This window comes from Balaenoptera borealis (assembly GCF_965194805.1).
Source record: "Balaenoptera borealis genome assembly, chromosome: 3".
NCBI classification, from domain to species: Eukaryota; Metazoa; Chordata; class Mammalia; order Artiodactyla; family Balaenopteridae; genus Balaenoptera; species Balaenoptera borealis.
This window is the reverse complement of record NC_138866.1, coordinates 8,850,200-8,871,526: the sequence shown is the minus strand read 5'-3', so window position 1 is coordinate 8,871,526 and position 21,327 is coordinate 8,850,200. Positions and strand designations below refer to the sequence as shown.

The 21,327-nt window shown below is 51.7% G+C and overlaps 1 protein-coding gene across 7 annotated transcripts in view; it reads right to left on the bottom strand.

Annotated features, from left to right (window-relative positions):
• Positions 1 to 3,017: 3,017 nt before the first annotated feature.
• Positions 3,018 to 21,327, bottom strand: part of SYNE3 (spectrin repeat containing nuclear envelope family member 3) — an 89,821-nt gene continuing 71,511 nt past the window's right edge. For all 7 annotated transcript variants that reach the window (XM_082384493.1, XM_082384488.1, XM_082384492.1 and 4 more), the window contains 7 exons: positions 19,957 to 20,118; positions 19,640 to 19,812; positions 19,063 to 19,192; positions 17,367 to 17,528; positions 15,759 to 15,908; positions 14,704 to 14,745; positions 3,018 to 3,383 (listed from right to left, as the gene is read on the bottom strand). In XM_082384493.1, coding sequence (XP_082240619.1) covers positions 3,183 to 3,383; positions 14,704 to 14,745; positions 15,759 to 15,908; positions 17,367 to 17,528; positions 19,063 to 19,192; positions 19,640 to 19,812; positions 19,957 to 20,118 — 1,020 coding nt within the window. In that variant the 3' untranslated portion in view covers positions 3,018 to 3,182. The remainder of the gene's footprint in view (positions 3,384 to 14,703; positions 14,746 to 15,758; positions 15,909 to 17,366; positions 17,529 to 19,062; positions 19,193 to 19,639; positions 19,813 to 19,956; positions 20,119 to 21,327) is intronic.

The window sequence follows — 21,327 nt, the reverse complement described above, 5'->3', positions numbered from 1 at the left end:
GCCGAGACACCTAAGTGCCACCCCAATCCACTCTACCCCTCTTTTTCGCTAAGAGATGCCCATTTTGTTGGAGGATGTGTTTCCAGACTCCTGAGAGATGCAGAGGAACCATGTGACACAGTTCTGACCAATGAGATGTCGACAGAAGTGTCTGGGTGGGGCTTCTGGGAAAGCTCCTGAAAAGTAGGGCCCATGTATTTAATGCTGGGCCTGTGCTCACAGCTCATGGCCTGACCGCCTCTCCTCTTGCTGACCCAGACGGGTGACAATCCTACTGGGGTGAGAGAAGCAGGCAGAGCCGCCACTCCATTAGCTGAGTTCCCATGAGAGAGGGAATCAGGGTGCAATCCCGACTGGGCTGGGAACACAAGAGGCTTGCTGGGGGTCACTGTGCTGCCACCAGTGAGAGACACTCAGGTAACAGACTTCAAAGGAAGCCGCTGGCATCTCGGGATCCACAGAGCAAGCAGGGACCTCTCCCCATCTCCCCACCGCCCCAGACGTGGCCACCCTGGGGGAGGGGTGTCCCTCATCAGGGGAGCGAGAGACAGCTAAGTAGGGTCACAGCAGCTTTGGTCAGGCTCACCTGTGTTTCTCCCTTCCTCCTCCCCTCCCCCTCCCCCTTCCTCTGTCTCCCTCCTCTCTCTCTCTCTGTCTCTCTCTGTCTCTGTCTCTCTCTCACACACACATACACACACACGCACGCACACACCCCTGGGCTGGGCAGTGATGTTCACACTTCTTACCATCTCTCTCACTCTGGGGGACAGAGGAAAAATAAACACACGAAGGTCCCACTGCGACACCCTTCTCAAAAGGCACGTTAAAGCTCTTCGAGGTTGGTGCTCAGGAAGCTAGAAAGTCATAAAAATCACAGTTGTCTGCACCCACTTTAAGCAAGAGATGACACTTGAAAAGCACCAGTGAATGATGGTTATATCATATCGGAACCGCATTTATGTGAAAGTAATGAAAATATCAATTCTCTTTTTTAAAAAAAGTTATGCAAACAAGCTCTATGGCATCATTGTCAAAGTTTAAAAAATATACGCAGACACTCCCACCCACCAGCCCACACATTACACTTCTCCCCCGAGCCCACACGCAGGACACAACTGTGTTCACATCCTTCGAGCCTTTTCTTTCTGAAGTTACGGATGGGGGTGGGGGTTGGGGCGACAGCGAGCAGGGCGCCACCTGGGAGTAGCGGTGACCAGGCTCAACTCTGGCCTTGGTCACCTCTTGCTGTGTGGCTGTGGGTAAGTTGCTTCCCCTCTCTGGGCCGCTGCCTGCTCGCTGTGAAGTGGGAGAGTGGGAGAGGAGATGTTCAAAGGCCCTGGCCACAGCGCTGACCTTCTTGGGCTGGACCAACGCAACCCAGTGGGCATCTGGGCTCAGCTGCCTGGGCCTGAGGTCTTGGTTCACACAGCCCCTGATTTTCCAGTAAAGCGATCGCCTGTGGAGAACGGCTTTGTGGCTTGGTTTCTGAATATCTGGAGAAAAGTGTGCTTTCTGAGTCAGCGCTGAGAGCCCTTCTCAGTGACACTGTTTTCCTGCCCTGTGGATGTCCAGCTCTTCCTAGTTACAGGGCCGCCTGGGTCCCTGCACTGAGAGCTGTGCTGAGGCTGGGCTTGCGCTAGAAAGGACGGGTCCGTGTGCTCCAGAGAGCAGGGGGGAGCGGCACGTGCTGGGGGTCTGGACCCTCTAGGGTCTTCGGTTTCCCCTCTGTTTAAAGGTCTTTCTTGGCCTATAACACTGTGATTTCCAAGGCCTCAGGCATCCCCTCTTGGTCTCCTATGCGTAGCTGAACAGACAAAATCAATTTGTAAAGAGTGGGAACTAAGCATTTTTTAAAAAAGGAAAATTTAGTGTTGATTTAGGGAAAATATGATCCAGTGATGAAGCACTTAGGAACCATTCCAGAATTCCTTGGGGAGGAAGGGATGTATTTCCAGCCTCAGGGCCCAGGTGGTTCATGGCCCCCACTGCCAAGCGCCTGCGGAGGGGGCCTGGTGGGGCGCCTGGCCCCTGGGTCCCTTGTGGGCACATCTGTGGGACACAGGACCCACCTCTCTCCAAAGTCCCTTCTGGGAGGAGGAGGGAGAGCCCTTCAGACAGGCTGAGCTCCACGGCGGACCTCCACTCTCTACCTTGGACCCTCGATCTCTGGTCCCTGGTGTGGCAGATGCTGCCCTCTGTCCCTTCAGCCTGAGTCGTAGATGATGAAAAACTCAGCTTAAGAGCAACGGAGGTGACGCATCGTCCCCGGCACTGTCAGGTGGGGGCTACACACAGAATGTGCTCATCATTGTCTGCGTGGAGAGCTTAACGATAAGCTTCCTCTCCTTCATTTTCTCCCTGAACAGAGCGGAGAACACGTGGCATGATCTAACCATTCCCTGAAGACGCACTGTCCCGACCATGGCCCTTCATCACCGGTCTGGGCTCTTCGGGCTCCTTGAGGTCCCCGTTCTGCGGTGCTGTCTTACTTCTGGGTCTGCTTGTTGGAGTTCTTCTTTTCCTCCCTTAATTTCACGCCATCACTTGTCACTTGTCATTGCTGCCATTGAGCCTGCCTGGGGTCAGCAACCCTTCCTGCTTCTAATCCACAGCATCTAATCTGCTGTCATTCTAAAAACCAGACAAGCGTGGTTGTCCTCATTGTACCTAAAGCAAGAGTCACTGGGCTCTGAGTGGGGGCCAGTGTTGCTCTTCTATGCTGACATCTCAGAGTCCTCTTCATGAACATCTGGGTGTAGGGCTTGGCTTCTGGATAGGAGGTGGCCGTGAAAGCGACCTGCTATTGCTCCTGCTTTCCAGGGCTGACTGCAGACCAAGGCCAAAATGCCACAAGATCCCACTGGACAAAAACACTGCTGGGAATTTTCCCAAAGACATAGAGGTCATATATGAAATCATACATACTGAGCATTTACATAGACAGCATATAAAAGTGCTGTGCATTATTCCCTAGTCCCACATAGTACATGTTTAGTATAAATAGACTAAGACAACACTGTAGAAAAAGTAATTTTGTTCTGGGAACATCAATACAGCATTTACATGGATGCAGCCCGGCAGGCTCTGGCCTGCCCCTCTTTCCAGTTTCCCCAGCGTCCTCCGGAGGAGCCTGGGGCACATGGAAGTTTGGAGAAGAAAGTCCCCCGAGCGCCGCCGGGCGGCTAGGTGGGCGGGGGGCCGTCGTAGCGGAGCATGAGCGTGAAGGAGCGGGCAAAGTTGTTGGCCAGCGTGCAGCTGCGGTCCTCTTCCCTGACGGGAAGCAGGAGGAGCAGCAGCAGGAAGAGAAGCAGCAGCAGCTGCAGGGGGAGCGCCACGCAGCACACCTTCCGGCAGAGGGAGCCGAGCCCTCGCCACCGCTGGGTCTGCAGAACCAAAGCAGGAGATGTGAGTGGGCTCCGGATGAGAGTGGGCTCGGGAGGAGAGGGCTGGGATGACCCAGGAGCGGCAGTGGCTCCGGGTGGACTCTCCAACCGCATCGGCCTCAGTTTTCCCATCTGTGAAGTGGGACTAATGTCAGTTCTGCCGGCAACAAAGATCTCTAGTTTTCTCAAACCACTCAGAAAGGAAGAGGATAAAAAAGTTACAGGCTTTGTCCATGATTACATAAATCTTTGCCAGGTTATAAGGGTCCTGGGTGTGAATCTTAAGAAGGTCACTCAATCTCACTAAACTTCAGATTTCCATCTATAAATAGGGGGAATAATGGCACCTACCTGATAGAGTTGTTGTGAGGATTCAATGAGACAGAGCCTGGCACACAGTAGGTACTCAAAGCTGCCGCCGTTATTATTATGCATCATTACTATGATCACCGTCTTTGGTGCATGTGTTTGGCCAATGGGGTGAAGCTACCATCTGTGGGATTATGACTAAAGACCTCTAAGTCAGAATCCCGCACAGGCAGAACCATACAGCGGCACTGCAGGGCCCCAGTTGGCCTCGGATAGCCAGTTCCCCTCTGGCCCCACCACGTGCCCCAGTGTGGAGCCCCCCTCTTCCCAGGAAACAGGGGTGCTGGTGGAAAGGGGGCTGCCCTCTCACCCATTACAAGACACATTACAAGACACATTCATGGGGAATGTAAACCATTTGAAGATGACCTACTTCTGGGTCAGGGTTTCATAAGTAGCAGAGCAGCTCCCTTGCTGCAATCTACTGAACATCAGCCCTTGACACAGGGTTTGAAAAAATAACAATAAAAGAAAACAAAAATTATCACCTTCTAAATCATGGTCACCACCGTCACCACCATAATCACCATTATCAGCATCATCACCACCATGTTCATCACTGTGTTCTTCATCATCACTTTCTTCATCTCCTCCTCCTCTTCCTCTTTCTTCTTCTTTTCCTCCCTCTCCTTGTTCCTCATCAACATCTTCATCATCAACACCCTCAGTATCACCTGAAGGCCAATCTCACAAGTCCAAATGTCTAATGGGTTTCTTTGCTGCGATGTCCATGAAAGCAGCCAAAGGACATTTCCTAAATTCTAGAGGGACTGGCTGAGTTGCAACTTCATGGGAGTGCAGAGCCAAGAGCCGGCCACCCAGTAAAGTGGAGGCCCCACAGTCAAGGTACAGCATGGTGCAGGGCAGGGGCCCAGTTCTCAGGAGCTTGGCCGACTGGGCTCCAGTGAAGACTCTGTCACACACTAGCTACGTCAATAACTTCTCTAAGCCTCAGTTTCCTTCTCTGCAAAATGGGGATAAAACACCTACCCCCATTTTCCAGGTTGTGGTGAGGACTCAAAGCAAAGTACATTTACACACCAATTAAAAAGTATATATGCTCTTGGGACTTCCCTGGTGTTCCAGTGGGTAAGACTCCACGCTCCCAATGCAGGGGGCCTGGGTTTGATCCCTGGTCGGAGAACTAGATCCCGCATGCCGCAACTAAGATCCCGTGTGCTGCAACTAAGAGTCCACATGCCACATCTAAGAGTCCACATGCCACAACTAAGAAGCCTGCATGCCGCGACGAAGATCCCGCGTGCCGCAACTAAGACCTGGCGCAGCCAAAGTAAATAAATAAATACACAAATAAATTTTTTTTTAAAAAAGTATATATGCTCTTATTACTAGTACTATTAGTATAGAATATACCTACTGGCTCCCTGAAGAACCAAAGGTTCACTTTCCAGGGTACCAAGTCAAGTGATGATAATGATAGTGATAATGATGATGATGAGGATGGTGAGGACAGTAATGATGATGATGATAATGATACTGATGCTGATGGTGAGGATGAGGATGAGGATGATAGTGATGATGATGCTGGTAAGGATGATAATAATAATGATGATGATGATAGTGATGATGATGATGATGGTGAGGATGAGGATGATAGTGATGATGATGGTGTTGAGGATGATTATAATGATAGTGATGACAATAGTAATAATGATGGTGGTGAGGATGATGATGATGATAGTGGTGATGATGGTGAGGATGAGGATGATAGTGATGATGATGATGGTGAGGATGAAGATGAGGATGATAGTGGTGATGATGATGGTAAGGATGATTATAATGATAGTGGTGATAATAGTGATGATGATGGTGGTGAGGATGAGGATGAGGGTGATAGTGGTGATGATGATGGTAAGGATGATTATAATGATAGTGGTGATAATAGTGATGATGATGATGGTGAGGATGATGATGATGATGGTGAGGATGAGGACGATGATAGTGATGATGACGGCGGTGGGGCTGATGCTGAGAGGAACTACGCAGGTGTTTCTGCGAGGTTCTGACCTGAGCACTTCTCTCTCTCTACCTCTCATACCTGAGTCATCTCACCCACTCTCCTGCTCCAACTATCTCCTCCAGGTTGATAACACTTGACCCTATGCCTCCAACGTCAGGTGTTCTCACTCACCAAAGGCCCTAGAAACTGATTTTGTAAAAACAGACTTATAACCCACACAATGGAGAAGCATTGCTGGCTGCATTTATCTCAGCAGTGACTTCAGTAGTGTGTGTGTGTGTGTGGGGGCGTGGGTGTGTGTGTGTGTGATAAGTCATTTAAATAGCTGAACGATGTCCACAGAGGAGACAGGATCTTTCCACAGCTGCCAGGCTGGGTCAGACCTGGCTGCCACGTGCTCTTACCCACCTACTCGACTCATGTAGCAATGCCTCAGTCTCTGGGGGCTCTAACTTGACCCTTTGACACTTCATGTTGACTTTGCCCGATTCCAAATCTCTGACCCACCCAGGAGAGGGAAAGAGGGTGAGGCAACATGTAGGCCCCCCCTAGCCTGGGTTCACACCACAACTGAAAACCTGTAATTAATGGTCTCCCAAGTGGAGATCTGTGTCTAAGGGTCCTGTTTGCCTCTCCTTTCTCAGAGCTAACACTTTGCTTATTTAAGTGAGGAGTTGTGCCTTGGCCACGATCCGCTGGGGAAAACAACTCTGAAGGTCCAAAGCATGTTTGCATTTACAAGTGTTGACAAGGGGTGATCTTTCTCAAGGAGTCCTGCTGCCTGCCCCATGTCTAGTCACACAGAGCTCACATCTTCATTTTGAGGGACCTGAATTCTAAAATGCCCTTTAAAATAGAAGACACACTTTAATACAATTCTCAAATGCTTAGAAAACAAACGTGCGCGCGTGTGCACACACACACAAATAGGCATGAACTACTGTCTAAGAAGCCAACAAAGAAATTGACAATCTCAGCTCTTCCCAGATCTGGGAGCTTCTCTGTGCCTCAGTTTCCCCATAGAAAGTACTACGTGTGTTCTGCCCCTTTAGACCTATCCAAAGAGAGAAGGGACTTCCTCGGGAAGTGATAAGCTCCCCATTGCTTAGGGTGTGGAAGCAGAGCGTTGATAGCACATGGTGGTGGGGAGGAAACAGGTGATGTTGCGGAGGGTGATTAACTGCTTGAGTCCTCCAATATCTCCCACGAACCTGAGACTCTTCAGTTTTGAGGAGTTCAGGCAAGATGAGTTTATCACAGTAAATGTGATCTAATCTTCTGCCATTGATGAAAAAGGATGTGGGGGAAAGAAAAGGCTTGGAGTCCTGGGTTCTAACCCTGGCCCTGTCACTTCCCAGCTGTGTGGCCTAGGACAGGTCACTCAGCCTCTCTGAGCCTCAGTGCCTCCATCTGTCAAGGCAAAGGGAGACTGACACCTGCCTGCCAGAGTCATAAGGATAAATAGGGCAATGCAGGTTACGCTCAACATGCAAATGATGAGCCAAGATGCCAGTGGTCCTTGGCAAATACTCATTCCTTTACTCCTCCAACTGTCCAGGGCAGATGGGCAGCTTCTACTAGACCCCTAAGCTTCCCCCTTTACCCGGGGTGCCAAGAATCAGATATTATCCACCTCCTCAGCCCCATCAGAAAGGAAGACACTGCTCTCCCTAAACGCCATCTCTTGGCCCCTTAAAGGCCCTCACATCCTCCTGCCACAGGGCCTTTGCACAGGTTATCCCTTCTGCTGGAAGACCCATTTCCCTCCTTTCTCCAGTGCATCTGGTTATCTCCTACTGATCATTCTAATCTCAACTTGTGAGTCGCTTCCTCGGGGGAACCTTTCCTGCCTCTAAACCACAAAAAGCCCCATTACACATTCTCATGGCACCAATACCTTTCCTTTGGGTTACCACTTAAAGTCTGTGTTCCCCTTGGCTCCTTGGAGGCAGGGTCTACATTAGTTTGGTTCATTGCTGTATCCTCAGCAATGTGCAATAAATATCTACTGAAAGAATGAAACAATGAATAAAAGGCTCTTTCCCTTCCTGTGCATCTGGCCACCTGCTCCTCCCTCGGTGCCTGTGGTGTGACCACGCAGACACTCACTGATCTGTCTGTGAACTGTCCACGCCGTCCTGATGGCTCCCCCAGAACATCTGGGCTCCACACATTAATGAACAACACTGAGCACGCCCCAGCCCCGCGCTCAGCTCGTCTCCTCACTCACGGGCTTCCTGAGCTCCTGCCCAGCTCTGGGAGGTACCCTGTGCCCATTTCTCAGAGGGAGAAACTGAGCCCACAGGAAATCACCGGCCCAAGGTCACACGGACAGGCTCAAATTGCCAGCACAGCTCCACAGCCAGCGTCTTCCCACCATCCCATGTGGCATTTCTCATAAGAAACAGCAGCAACAATGACAAAAGTCCCCCTGGGCCTCTGTTGAAGCTGGTCCCACCCTGACCCGGGGTCCTGGGTATGGAAGTCCCACGGCAACACCACTTGGGCTTGCAGGGTCTTTCCCAGGAGCTAGTTCGGTCTCATTCTCCAGCACAAAGATGCTTCCAGGCCAGCACCAAGAGCTCAAGGTGATGGGCAGGGGCCAGCTTTTCACTGGCTATTCAGGATGAACCAGCACCAATGCCCCTCACTAGACTCTCACTTAATGAGTTCAGTCCCTGAAGGTCCCTCTGATAGATGCCAAGCCACATGCTGGCTGGCTTGCTCCCACTGGGTTTCCTCGAGAACCCCCAGCAGGGGGCTGCGTCTCCTTGACTGCTACAGGGAGTCTCAGGACATCACAGATCTTGGGCTGAGCCCTGCCCACAGCACCTTGAATATCTTCGTCACTAAGTTCCTGACGCCGAAGCACTGAGTTAGAGCCCGAACTCACTCCCCAGGCATGCTCAGAGGTGGCGGAGAGCTCCCACCCAGGCGCAGAAGGGCAGAGGCTGGGGTGGGGCAGGGTTAATGTTATCTCCTCGCTGGGCCAGCCCTGCGTGCGATGGTCAGGCTACAGAACTGTGTTTTGGGCTTCCCTGGTGGCGCAGTGGTTGAGAATCTGCCTGCTACTGCAGGGGACACGGGTTCGAGCCCTGGTCTGGGAAGATCCCACATGCCACGGAGCGACTAAGCCCGTGAGCCGCAATTACTGAGCTTGCGCGTCTGGAGCCTGTGCTCCGCAACAAGAGAGGCCACGATAGTGAGAGGCCCGTGCACCGTGATGAAGAGTGGCCCCCGCTTGCCGCAACTAGAGAAAGCCCTAGCACAGAAACGAAGACCCAACATAGCAATCAATCAATCAATCAATCAATCAAATAAATAAATCTTTAAAAAAAAAAAAAAAAAAAAAGAACTGTGTTTTTCCAGCCCCCTGGCTTGGTTTTGGGGAGGATGAAGATGAGACGGTCTGAGCTGGCTTTTTGGAGGTGGTTTGGTGATTGATGGGAAGAACCTCTGGATGACATGATCAGACTGAGGGGTGACCTTATTATTACTCAAGAGAGGACAGAGCCCCATTCAGCAGCAGATGTATGGACACAAGGCCCCCTTCCCTTCCCTTCCTTCCCTCATCTTTGCTCATCTGAGATCCATCCATGACCAAGCTCTTTTGAGTCTAGGACAGAACCAAGGTCAGTGAGGGTCTAGGGTGACCCAGAGGCATCCAGCTTGGAAGACTGGGTAGTGAGGATGCTTTGCTGATAGGGGGACCGGGGTTTGGCTGGACACAGGGAATACAGGGAGGTCAGCTTTAGACACGCTGAGTCGAGGAGTCTCCTGGGTAAACATCCCACAGGCTTGGGCCTTGGGACTGAAGCTAGAAGGAGACCCAGATCAGCGATGGACCAGAGAGAGAGAGAGGCCTAGAGTCGGGGAACAAAGGCACGGCAGGAAGGAACTGCTGGGGAGAGAGTGAGTCGTGAGAGGGAAAGAGGCCCTGGAGAACCCGGTGGATGTGACCGTGTAAGAAAGAGGCGCTGTATTTCTAGGGTCTCTGAGCAGTTGGTTCTTAACAATTATAAAAGAAATGAGAGCAGTTTCACAGGCGAGAAATTTGGCAGTCACCACCTTCATCACGTGATCAGAATCAGCATCACCAGTATGGGGGTGTATCAATATCACATGTCTCCCAATAAGATGCACTAAGAACACAGCATCATTTCTGGGATATGCTTTCCAGAAATGCAGAGCAAGGAAACACTGGGGAAACCCAAAGTGAGGGGCATTCTACAGAATATCTGGCCTGTACTCAAGAAGGTCAAGGTCAAGAAAAACTGAGGACTGGTCCCAGCTTAGAGGAAACTAAAGAGGTGTGATGACTGAATGTAATGTGTGATCCTAGGTTGGATCCTGGACCGCGGAAAAAAGCTATAAAAGACTGTAAATGGTACATCCCTACAACGGAATGTTATTCCATGTAAAAGGAAATGAAATATCAGCCACAAAAAGGCATGGAGTAAACTCAAGTGCATGTTGCTAAGTGAAAGAAGTAACAAGATCAGTGGTTGCTGGGGCTCTGGGGAAGGGGAGAGGGATAAAGAGGAAGAGCTGGGAGAAGGTTAAGGCAGTGACACCATTCTGTATGACACTGCAATGTCATCATACATTTGTCAAAACCCATAGAATGTGCAACACAAAAACTGAACCCTAATGTTATCTATGAACTCTGGTTAATAGTGATGATTTTTTAAAAGCATAGCTATTGAATGAATAATAAAGTGAACTAACAAATGAAAAGAAAAAAAAAAGCATAGCTATTGTGAGAGAAAGTTATTGCCTAACGTGGACAACTCACTAAGAGATTTAGTGAGTTCTGAGATTTGGTCTTACAATATTTCTTCTGCTCTACCATGCTGAATGTAAGGTGCAGCACTATCTTACACACCGCTAAGAAAGAAAAAGACCCAACAACCAAGACGGAGCGTCTGATTAGAGATCCCACGTAATGCCGGGGCCACACGGGGCTATGCCTTCAGGGTCAGGGGAACCGAGGGTTAATCCCGTCCCACCGAAAGGGGAAGCAAGGAAACCCCAGGTCTTATCTTGGCACTGGGTGCAGGCAGGAAATAAAGTCTACCCTGAGAATTTGAACCTCAGTCCAGAGCTCCCAGAAGTGGGTCATCTAAATTGACACAATCAGTGTGGTCCGATGGAAAACAAAACTCAACCCCCAAGGAGAGATTTTAATTTAAAGAAATCTCAGGTGGAATGTGTCCCGGGTGGCGGAAAAAAGTAAGTCCCAGTCTTCGCTGGAAAAACTAGATTGTAATAGGTCACCCCCATTCCAGAGAGGTGAAAATGTGAATAATTACGAGTCTAAAGCCTGTGAAATATGGGCAAGTGAATAAAGTGCCACTCTCGAGTCTCTCACCATCTGGACCCATCTCGCAGAGGCCACAGCATGGGAGGCCCAGGAGGAATCTGCCCTCTACGCCTGCACACGGGCGTGTGGCGCTGCCTAGTTCACGCCGGCAAAGGCAAGCATTGGCAAATCTGCCCCTCAGCTAACAGGCTGTCTCAGGTAGGACCGCTTCCCTGCACCGATGCAGGAATTTAGTCAACTCACAGCCCAATAGCAGCTCGAAAAGCAATGACATTTCATGTGTTTGATTGCTTCAAGCAGACATATCCGGTGGCACTGAGCTGGCAAGTGTGTAGGCAGCTGCAAATTTAATAAATCTTAATTATTCTGTTTATATAAACAAGCAGGCTGAAGCCACTGACGTAGTTGGAGCTTTCAGTGGCTTGGTGCGCGGAGAGAAAAAAAGTGTGGAGGGCCAACTGTTCATAAATAATTAGCTTTGGGGCAGGGTTTTTTTTTTTTTTCCCCCTTCCCTTTGGACTAAAAATAGTATATGGAATGTTTTTAAGTTGGCAAGATTACAACCTGGGAAAACAGCACCTATTTTCTACCTGTCAGACCTGCGTGTGTATGTGCAGACCTGCGTGTGTATGAGCAGACCTGCGTGTGTATGTGCAGACCTGCGTGTGTATGAGCAGACCTGCGTGTGTATGTGCAGACCTGCGTGTGTATGTGCAGACCTGCGTGTGTATGAGCAGACCTGCGTGTGTATGAACAGACCTGCGTGTGTATGTGCAGAACCCTGCACACGCATGTGCGCACCCCTCCCAGCCAAACAACACCAGAGCCACACCAGCGGGAGGAATCCCCCCTACTGCTCCCCCCAGAAGTGGCATTATCCCTCTGCCATCAGGAAGGGAAGCAGAGGCAGTGACTGCAGACCTCTCCTCGGTCCTCATTTACATGGCAATTAAGAACAAAAAAACCGAAAAACAAAACGGTCATGAAGAACCTAGGGGCAAGACGGGAATAAAGACACAGACCTACTAGAGAGTGGACTTGAGGACACGGGGAGGGGGAAGGGTAAGCTGGGACAAAGTGAGAGAGTGGCATGGACATATATACACTACCAAATGTAAAATAGATAGCTAGTGGGAAGCAGGCGCATAGCACAGGGAGATCAGCTCGGTGCTCTGTGACCACCTAGAGGGGTGGGATAGGGAGGGTGGGAGGGAGACGCAAGAGGGAGGAGATATGGGGCTATATGTATATATATAACTGATTCACTTTGTTGTAAAGCAGAAACTAACACACCATTGTAAAGCAATTATACTCCAATAAAGACGTTTAAAAAAATAATAAAATAAATAAATATTTTTTTTAAAAAAAAGAATCTGCTGGTTTACAATAAGAACGATTAGTTCAGCGGACCCGCATTTTATTGCTTGGAAAACCCTGGTTAAGTGACTCACCAACGGTCACACACACTAATGGTGGATGCTGGACTCAGATCCAGAGCGTTCGGCAGCGGTTCTCAAAGTCTGGTCCCCAGGCCAGCAGCATCTCACCTGGGAGCTCGATGGAAATGCAGATCCTAGGGCCCCCCCAGACCTAATGCCTCAGAAACTCTGGATGTGGGACCCAGAAACCTGTGCTGAAACAAGCTCATATAAAGGAGCCCCAGACGGCCTCTGTAGATTGGCTTCCGAGCTGCTTGCTTCTTCACAGGGGGCCCATGAGCTCAAAAGCCAGCCAGAACCAAACTCAAACTTTCACACATCCATTTGTTTTTACATGAAGCCTGAATAAGCAGATTTTTTTTAGCCATTTAGAGCCTGCCTGCTTTGCATGTCCCACGAAACTGTGCCCAACGTGGGACAGTCATAGATAAGATCAACCCTGTAGCTGTAAAGACCTCAAGCCACTGCTGTCCTCCAGCGGTCCCTGGCCAGAGACTCGACATCGGGCGGGCAACACCAGCTGTGGGTGTGAGCCTCTCTCCCAAACCCCTCCACCCAGTCCTCCCCGAGCAGGCCTTTGCTCTGGTGAGCTATCCCAAGTACCTAAAACAGTGCTTGGTACAAAGTCAGTGCTCAGTACATATCTGTGAAATGAACGAATGAATGAACGAATGAGGAGCCGGCCAATGAACATAGGGTTGTGAACACTCCACATGAACCCGGTTTCAGGCTGCCAGGGTCCTGAGTCTGCACTGGAGGGCCGGTGTCAGCCAGCCAGGCGTCCCCCTACTCAAAAGCACCACAGGACCCAGACATGACTGCCCCTGGACTCTGGCCTGGGAGCTACATAGATGGGGGCTCCCAACCAGAGTGGCTTCAGGAGCAGGAGCTGGAGACAGCCTGAACGCCGGGCCCTGGGCCCCCCTGCACCACCAGGAGTCACAGGCTGGGCTGTGTGGGCCACCCTGCCTTCCTGATCTGCTCCCCTACTTCATGAGGAGGCCCTCTGTTCTTCTAAATTAGGGGGGAAACCAGGGCTTCCGGGTCTCCTCTAAAGAACGAACAACAGTTCACATGATCTTCAAAGTTCGTTCATGAAGTAAATAAAGTCGGCACTGATGGTTCCATTTTACAGATGGGGAAAGTAAGCCCCAAGAGTCAAAGCAACTTGCCCAAGGCCACAAAGCTGGTGGACGCCAGGCCCAGAGCACAGCATTGGTCTTGTGACAGCCCCAGCCGGTCCCGGGGACACCTGCTGTCCCACAGGTGGAGACATGAACACCAGCTGGAGACCAAGAAGTCCAGGTGGACAGAGCCCCTGGGAACACAGACTGCAGGGCCCGAGAGATCTTGTGGCCCCGGGGCTCTTTGGAGCAGAGAGTGCTGCAGGCTCACGTCATGAGCCATCGCTCGTCAGGACAACAAGCGTGCTCTCAGAAAAGGTGGCACTGGGGACACCAATTTACACTGGGCTCTTCCAGAAGTGGGGAGAGCCTCCAGCCCCCAGGGATACTTTCTCCAAGGCACAGTGTGGATGGTTAAGTGTGGGCTTAGGAGGCAGAGGCCAGAGGCCACTCAGGAGCTGTGGGCCTTGACTGGACATGTCACTCCGATCTTGCCTTGCCTTGTTTTCCTCATGCTTAACATGGCGGTAACGATGCCTGCTGGGTGTCTAGGGGACAGTTAAGTGAAACGCCCTCACCGCGATTTGGCACAGAACCTCGCACACACTGGATGGTCAACACGTAGCATCTGCAGTAATAATTCTTATTCCTCATTATTACTATGATTACTGCTGTTAACTGTCGTTGCTTTGGCCTGCAAGCCCCGCGGGAGGGGCTCTGAGCGCTTCACCCCTTCCTCTTTTGTCCCCCCCGGATGCCCGTCTACTACTCAGGTGGCCGCGAGGTCCAGTGACCAGGAATGGTCCAGGTTTCCTGGGACCGTCCCAGTTTACGACTGCTGTCACGGCAGTGTCCTTGCTCACTCCTCCCGTGTCCTGTCACAGCTGAGAACTCTGTGCACCCCTGAGAGCAAGGACCCCCGGGGCCCAGCACAGTGCAGCCCAGAGCCGATTCCCCAGAAACGTCCCTCAGACCTCATGGAACCTTCCAGAAAGCCCAGGGGTCCTGCCCCAGCATCACAGGCCCGCCAACCCTCCAAACGCCCTGCCCTCTAGCTGTGTGGAAGAGATGGCAGACACGGTACCTTTTGGAATCCAGTCGGCTCCCCCCCTGGAGAACTCTGCATCTGTTATTTTAGGGAAGGAGAGGAAAAGGGGAAAAAAAAAAAAAGAAGTTAAGTGAGTGAAACTTAAATCCCAGCAGAGCCTGTAATGGAATATTCATTTTGTCAGGGGAGTGTTTCTTTAAAACTCCTGGTCGTCTGGACCGGCTGAAGCAGCAGGTGATTCAATTTAATGAGCTTTTTAACGCACATGGGGCCCAGGGGGGATCCTGTCTGGGAAGGCCTGGGCCAAGGCCACGGGCATGCTGACCTGGCTGGGGCTGGGGTGACACCTAGTGGCCGACAGGGGTGTTTCAGGGCCGGAAAAGCTGCAGCCCCAGAGCTCGGAGTCTGGGGTCTGAGGGCCTAAAGGGCTCCAGGAGGCCACCCACCCTGTCCTTGGATTAACCTCCGTGCCTCAGTTTCCCTATCAGTTCTCAGGCAATAATAACGGTACCTCCATTATAAGGCCGTAATGAGGACATAGCATTTAATAAAGGCTGTTATGAGTCTAGCTATTATTATTGTTTTGTGTGCGACCTGGGGGCGCCTGGGGGGAAGGTGCTTCCTCAGCGTCACAAAGCAGGTTAGTGGAGGAGGGGGCCTAGACCGCAGCTCCCACTCCGGCGTTCCCTCTGTCACGCCTCCAACACCAGGGTGTGTTTGGTGCTGGCTTTGCCCCTTCCTAGCCATGTGGACTTGGGTGAGTTTTTTAACTCTTCAGAGTCTCAGCCCCACTCTGAAGGCTGGAGATGCAATTACTCTGGCAGAGGGCTGCTGTAAGCACTGAATGGGACGAGGCATGTAACGGTTTCAGGTTGGTAAGTAGCAAAGCTGTTGTTATTGGAGCTCCAGCCTCACTGGGTGGCAGGAGGGCCAAATGACAAATTGCAAGTCAAGCGCCTAGCACCCATGAGTGTCCGTCTCCTCTCTCTGAGTGGCCCCCTCAGCCTGGTCTGTGGAGGCATGGGGCAGAGTGGATGCGGGCCCAGCTATGTCTCCCCAGGGCCTGGGACCTGTGCATCCTTAGCACCTACCAGCAGGTGGCCGGAGTCCTTTAGTTTGGACTTGTAGAGCATCCATCGGTAGCGCAGATCCTCCAGCTTTTCTGAGGACCCCCCTGCTGGCCTGAGACGAAGGACGTTTTCAAAGAGACGCTGACCTTCTGGTAACCGAGCCTCCAGCTCCTAGAGGGAGAAAGACAGGGTCATGTGTGCCTTCCAAATGGCCGAGGAGGTCCCACCTGGTTGGTAAGGAGGAGCCAATCAAATTTCACTTGAGAGGCAGCCAACAGAATAAGGCCCTGTGTGATAAACTTGGGAGGTTGAACTCTATACTGAAATGTTTTCATTGGGGGAAGACAAGGTCATATTGAGGATTCTGAACGGTCACTCTGGCTACAGAATGAGCCATTACTGAGATGAGGACCCAACAGGAAGGAGGGAGGCCAGCTTGGAGGCTATTGTCATCGTCAAGGTCAAAAATGATAAACGCCTAGATGAAGACAGTGGTAGTGAGGAAACAAAGAGCAAAAAAAACCCAGGAGATGGAATCAAGAAGGGCTTGGCGACTAATTCGATGTGGGAGAAGGAGAAAGACTTGTGGTAGATGGATTATCCCTCCAGCCCCCTGCCATATCCACGCCTTTTGCAATATGACTTTGCAATATTTCCCATCAAGAGGTGGAGTCTATTTTCTCTGCCCTTGAACCTGAGCCGGCCTTGTGACTTTCTCTGTCCAGCAGAATGTAGGGGAAACGATGTGGTGCCAGTTTCTAGCCTAACCCTGAAGAGGCCTTGCAGGCTCCCACGCGCTCTCGCAGACCCTGCCTCTGCTCTGGGGAGCCCAGGCTGTCCTGCACGAGGGTAAGAGATGCGTGGCGCGCCTCATGCGCGTCTCGAACAGCCCACCAACCTCCAGAGCACAGCCGCCCTGCTGGGCTACAGACAAGGGCACCCAGCCAAGATCAGAAGCGCTGCCCAGCTGACCTCAGTCTGAACTGCCAAACTTCAGAATCATGAATTAAATAAACAGTTGTTCTCTTCAGCCACAAACTGTTGGAATGGCTTGCTACATAGCAAGAGTTAACTGATAAAAGAACTGTGATTCGTGGTGATATTTTCCAAGTTGGGGACTACAGCAGTAGGCTGAATGAACAGATGAATGAATGGATGGTTCTTCTAAAATATTTGAAGCAAAAAAGTTTTCTTCTTCTTTTTTTTTTTTTTTTTTTTTTACAAATTTATTTATTTATTTTTGGCTGCGTTGGGTCTTCATTGCTGCACGTGGGTTTCTCATTGCGGTGGCTTCTCTTGTTGCAGAGCACGGGGCTCTAGGTGCGTGGGCTTCAGTAGTTGTGGCATGCGGGCTTCAGTAGTTGTGGCGCGCGGGCTTAGTTGCTCCGCGGCATGTGGGATCTTCCCGGACCAGGGCTCGAACCCATGTCCCCTGCATTGGCAGGCAGATTCTCAACCACTGCGCCACCAGGGAAGCCCTGAGGCAAAAAAGTTTTAAAACTATTATTTATACACAAGCCAGAACAGCTCAAGAGCTATGTATGTGCTCCTGTTTTTAGAACTCCCTGGCGACAAGCACATCTCTGGGGGCAAATCCTTCGGAAGCAGGGCCTTTCCTTGGGAACAAACCTGCAGCTTTGTTTCTCTGGTTCTCAGGTCCGTGGCGGTGGCAGTTCTCGTGGCGATGATTCTAACCAGCTTGGAATTATCCACCTGCAACCACTGCTCGAAGTTCCTCAGGAGCTGGGAGAAATCTTCACAGCTGCCTTCCTCCTCCTGACGCACAGTTGCCTGCGGGAAGGCACAGCATGACCAATGCATGAGAGTTTCTGAAAACAGTCCACTAGCCACAAGTCCTGGGGATTCCATCTGAGCAGAGGGATGGAGCTGAGGATGCCCAAACGGTGATAAGAGACACCTAGGGGGCGGGGGGGGGTGTGAGGAATGCAACTCTACTCAATGTGGCCATGTTTAGGGGCCAAGGACATTCCTCACTGTCACCTCCCTGGTCTCCTGGAGACAGCCAGCATCATCCCTTACCAGGACGTCTATAACACTGGTCACCGTCTGCCGCTTTTGTCCCCCTCCAGGCTATGCGGCCAGAGCGATCTATCTAAAATGCAAGTCCACTCAGCTGAGCCCCACTTATACACTTTAGTGGCCTCTCACACTCCTTGACGTGGCCTGAGAGCCTCAGATCCCGGCCCTGCCTGGCTCTGCAGCCGTGCCACCTGCCGCATCCTCTGAGCCAGAGCCAACAGACGTCTCGGCCCCTGGCGCCGGTGCTCTCTCCCTCGGTCTTTGCACATGTGGCCTCCTCTGCGTGGGATGCACCCCCTCTACTCCTCTCCTTGACTCCCACTCCGCCGTGAGGATCCCCTGACATTTCCTTTCTCCCAGGAGGGCTTCGCTACCCCAGGTCCCATCACTCCGCAACAGGCTGCCATAGCACCTGGCCCCTCTGCCTCCGAGAAACGCATGTTCTGTAAACCCTTATTCTATGACCTTGTGGTTCCCATTTCCTTGTTCCTCAAAATGTGCTCCGAGGCCCAGCAGCCTAAGCATCGCCTGGGAGCTTGTAGAAATGCAGAGTGACGGGCCCCAGCCCAGACCTGCTGAATCAGAATCTGCCTTTTAACACGATCCGGCGGGACATGACAATCTGAAAAGCTGTGTGCTGGATTCTACATCCTCTGGGGGTTGGAAGTGTCTCTGTTTTATTGACAGCTGTGTCCCAGCTCCAAGCACAGCCCTCAGAGCATAGTAACAGTCAGAAGTGCCTTCTGGATGGGGAAATGAAAGAATGAATGGGAAAACAACTAAACGGACGTGTTGTCTTTGAAGAAAAAGGAATGGATTTCTTTTCAATGTGGTTTCATTTTTTAAAGCCAGTCAAGGGAAGGGATGGATGATACAATGTAGTTAGGTTAGTTCTTTTTACAAAATACAGTTTAGGGCACAAAAAATACCCATCTTGTGTGCTTTCAGTTTTGCATCTGGGGTCAGCAGGAAGCTTCCAACCCCGACACTCCTCCCTGCAAAGGCAGCAGCCGGGGTTTCTGAGGGTGAGGGCCTGTCTGCCCGAGGGATGCCTGGGACCTTCCCTAGTGGGGACCCCTGGGTCTGGGGTCTCAGAGTTCCTCGTCCAGTGGCACAGGGAGCTCTTGTGCCACTACCGGGCAGGCTCACCTGAGGTGGGACATGGTCCAGTCCTGAGCTGAGCATGTGGCCCCAGGCAGGGAAGGGACTTTGCTGGAGACAGCTTCCCACCATCAATTGACTCAGGATCTGGTCCCTCCCCGGAAGCCCCACTAGACGGACTCACCTGACGGTGGTGTCGGGAAATAAGATCCGTGGGGGTGATGAGAAACCCGGTCTTGGGGATGTTGTTGGTGAAAATCATTTTCTTCCCCGAATCCACTTCCATCCTCTGCAGCTGCTGGTTTCTGATGAGGCTGAGAAGACAAATCAGCCCAGTCAACGTGGTGATGGGATGGGGACACCCCGGGTCACGAGAGAAGGAACAGAATTAGGGCACCAGGCTATGGGAGCCGACTTCTGGTCTTCACAAGCCCATGCCTGTCCTTCGGGTTTGTCAGAACCTCCCCAGGGCACCTGCATCTCCAGTTTCCTGCTAGAGACTCATGTTACTGTCATCAAGGTGCATATACCCATCGATGCAGGTGAGGCCCAAGCCAGAAGGGGCTGGAGGCTAATTCCCAAGCTGAGGCGTTTCCTTGCTCTTAGTGCCTCTACTTAGAATTGCCTGGAGATGCCCGGGGGCAGCTGGCGCCACGCCTGGCACACAGACCCCGGCCATCTGTTCTAGGAGCGCGGCTGAGCTCTCCCTGGCTGGGAAGGGGGCTGTCCGAGTCCAGGCACAGAGCCGGGAGCCCTCTCACCTCAGCAGGCTTTCCCCCAGCAGCCTCAGGGCCCCCCAAGACTCCACCAGCTCCTGCAGCTCCTTCTGGACCACAGCAGCCCCCTCCGGAGAAGACTTCTCCATCACCAGCCGGCCGTGCGCTTCAATCAGGGGCAGCTGCGCCTCCTTCCCCGGGAATTCATCCAGCAGCTTCTGAAGGACACACACACACACACACACAGAGTAAGGTCCTGGGGAGGGGGGGTCTCTGCTCCCCAGTATGAGAGCACTGGCTCCCAAAACCTGCTTTTTGGGGATGCAGGGGAGAGAATCTCTCTGTGGGGAGAGCCCTCTTACCTCGACTTCGACCTCTCGGGACTGGGCATCCCACGGGCCTGTGTCCCCACGGTGGGCCTCCAGCTTCTGTGTGAGCACGGAGATCCACTGTCGCAGCTCCAGAAGCTCGTGGCTGAAGGTGCAATGTTCCCGCACGCTCTGTTGGCACGTGTCCACAAGGTCCTGCAGCACAGCCCCGGGGGACCCAGGCTGAGACCCCACCCTGCAGGACCCTCAGCCCTGCCCAAGCCCCAGGGGAGGATGGCCCCCAGGGCTCCCCACCCAGCCAAGAACATGAGGGGTTGGTCTTCTCTTCTTCACAGAGCAAGGAATTTACCCCAGAAAGACCAACTCTGGTTTAAAGTGCCTATAAGCCTGTCATACTTTTATGGAAAGTACCAGCTCTGGGTGAGGGTGCGGGCAATGGGAACTCTCGTCTGTCACAGGTTTGGGCGTAAACTGGTACAACCACTTGGGAAGACCGTAGGTCTGTATCTACTAAAACCCGACACTGGCATCCCTATGACCCAACCGTTTCATTCCTGCATGTAACCCATCAGATGTGAACATATCTTCACCAAAAGGCACATGTGTGCTGTTACTTGTGAGAGCCCCAGACTGGAAACTACCCAAGTGCCTGTCAATGGTAGATGGATAAATGCATTGAGGTACATTCACAGGATGGAATATTTCACCTCCGCAGCAGCCAGAATGAACAATCTACACAACAATCTAGTGCAACATTATGGATGGATTTACAGCCATCATGTAGAGACCTAGAAGCCAGAAACAAAATGAAACATTCTGTCTGACTCATTTGAAGTAACTTATAAAATCAGGTAAACCCAATCGATGCCATGCCAAGTCGAAGGTCAGGGTTACTTGCAGGTGTCAGGCAGCAACTGGAGGGGGCACGAGGACAGGTATTGTTCTGTGTTGTGATCTGGGTGCTGGTAACGCAGATATTTTGTTTTTACAAATGCATTGAGCTGCATACTTAGATGTTCACTTTTCTGTATATGATTATACTTCGATAAAAAGTCTTTAAAGTGGTCTTGCTTTGTTTCCCCTCCCCTGAGTCAATCATGGCTCAGCTCTCTGGGACCTTGTTCATCTCTGTCTCCACAAAAGGTGGGTGCTGTATCCAGCAGAGTAACCATTCTCTGTCCTCCTGGTCACCCAGCCTGAGACCCTCGAAGCCCCTCCCTCTCAGCCCACCACAGGCCAGTCAGACCCCAGGGTCTGTGGCCCCCTCTCCTGCTGTGATTCTCAGTCTAGGTCCTTGTGATTCTTTGCTGGGCCACCGTAGGGCCTGCCTTCCTGCATTCCAGGCACTGGCTGACACCACTGGCTGCCCATAGAAGCTGGGGACTTCCCTGCACTGTCGCTACC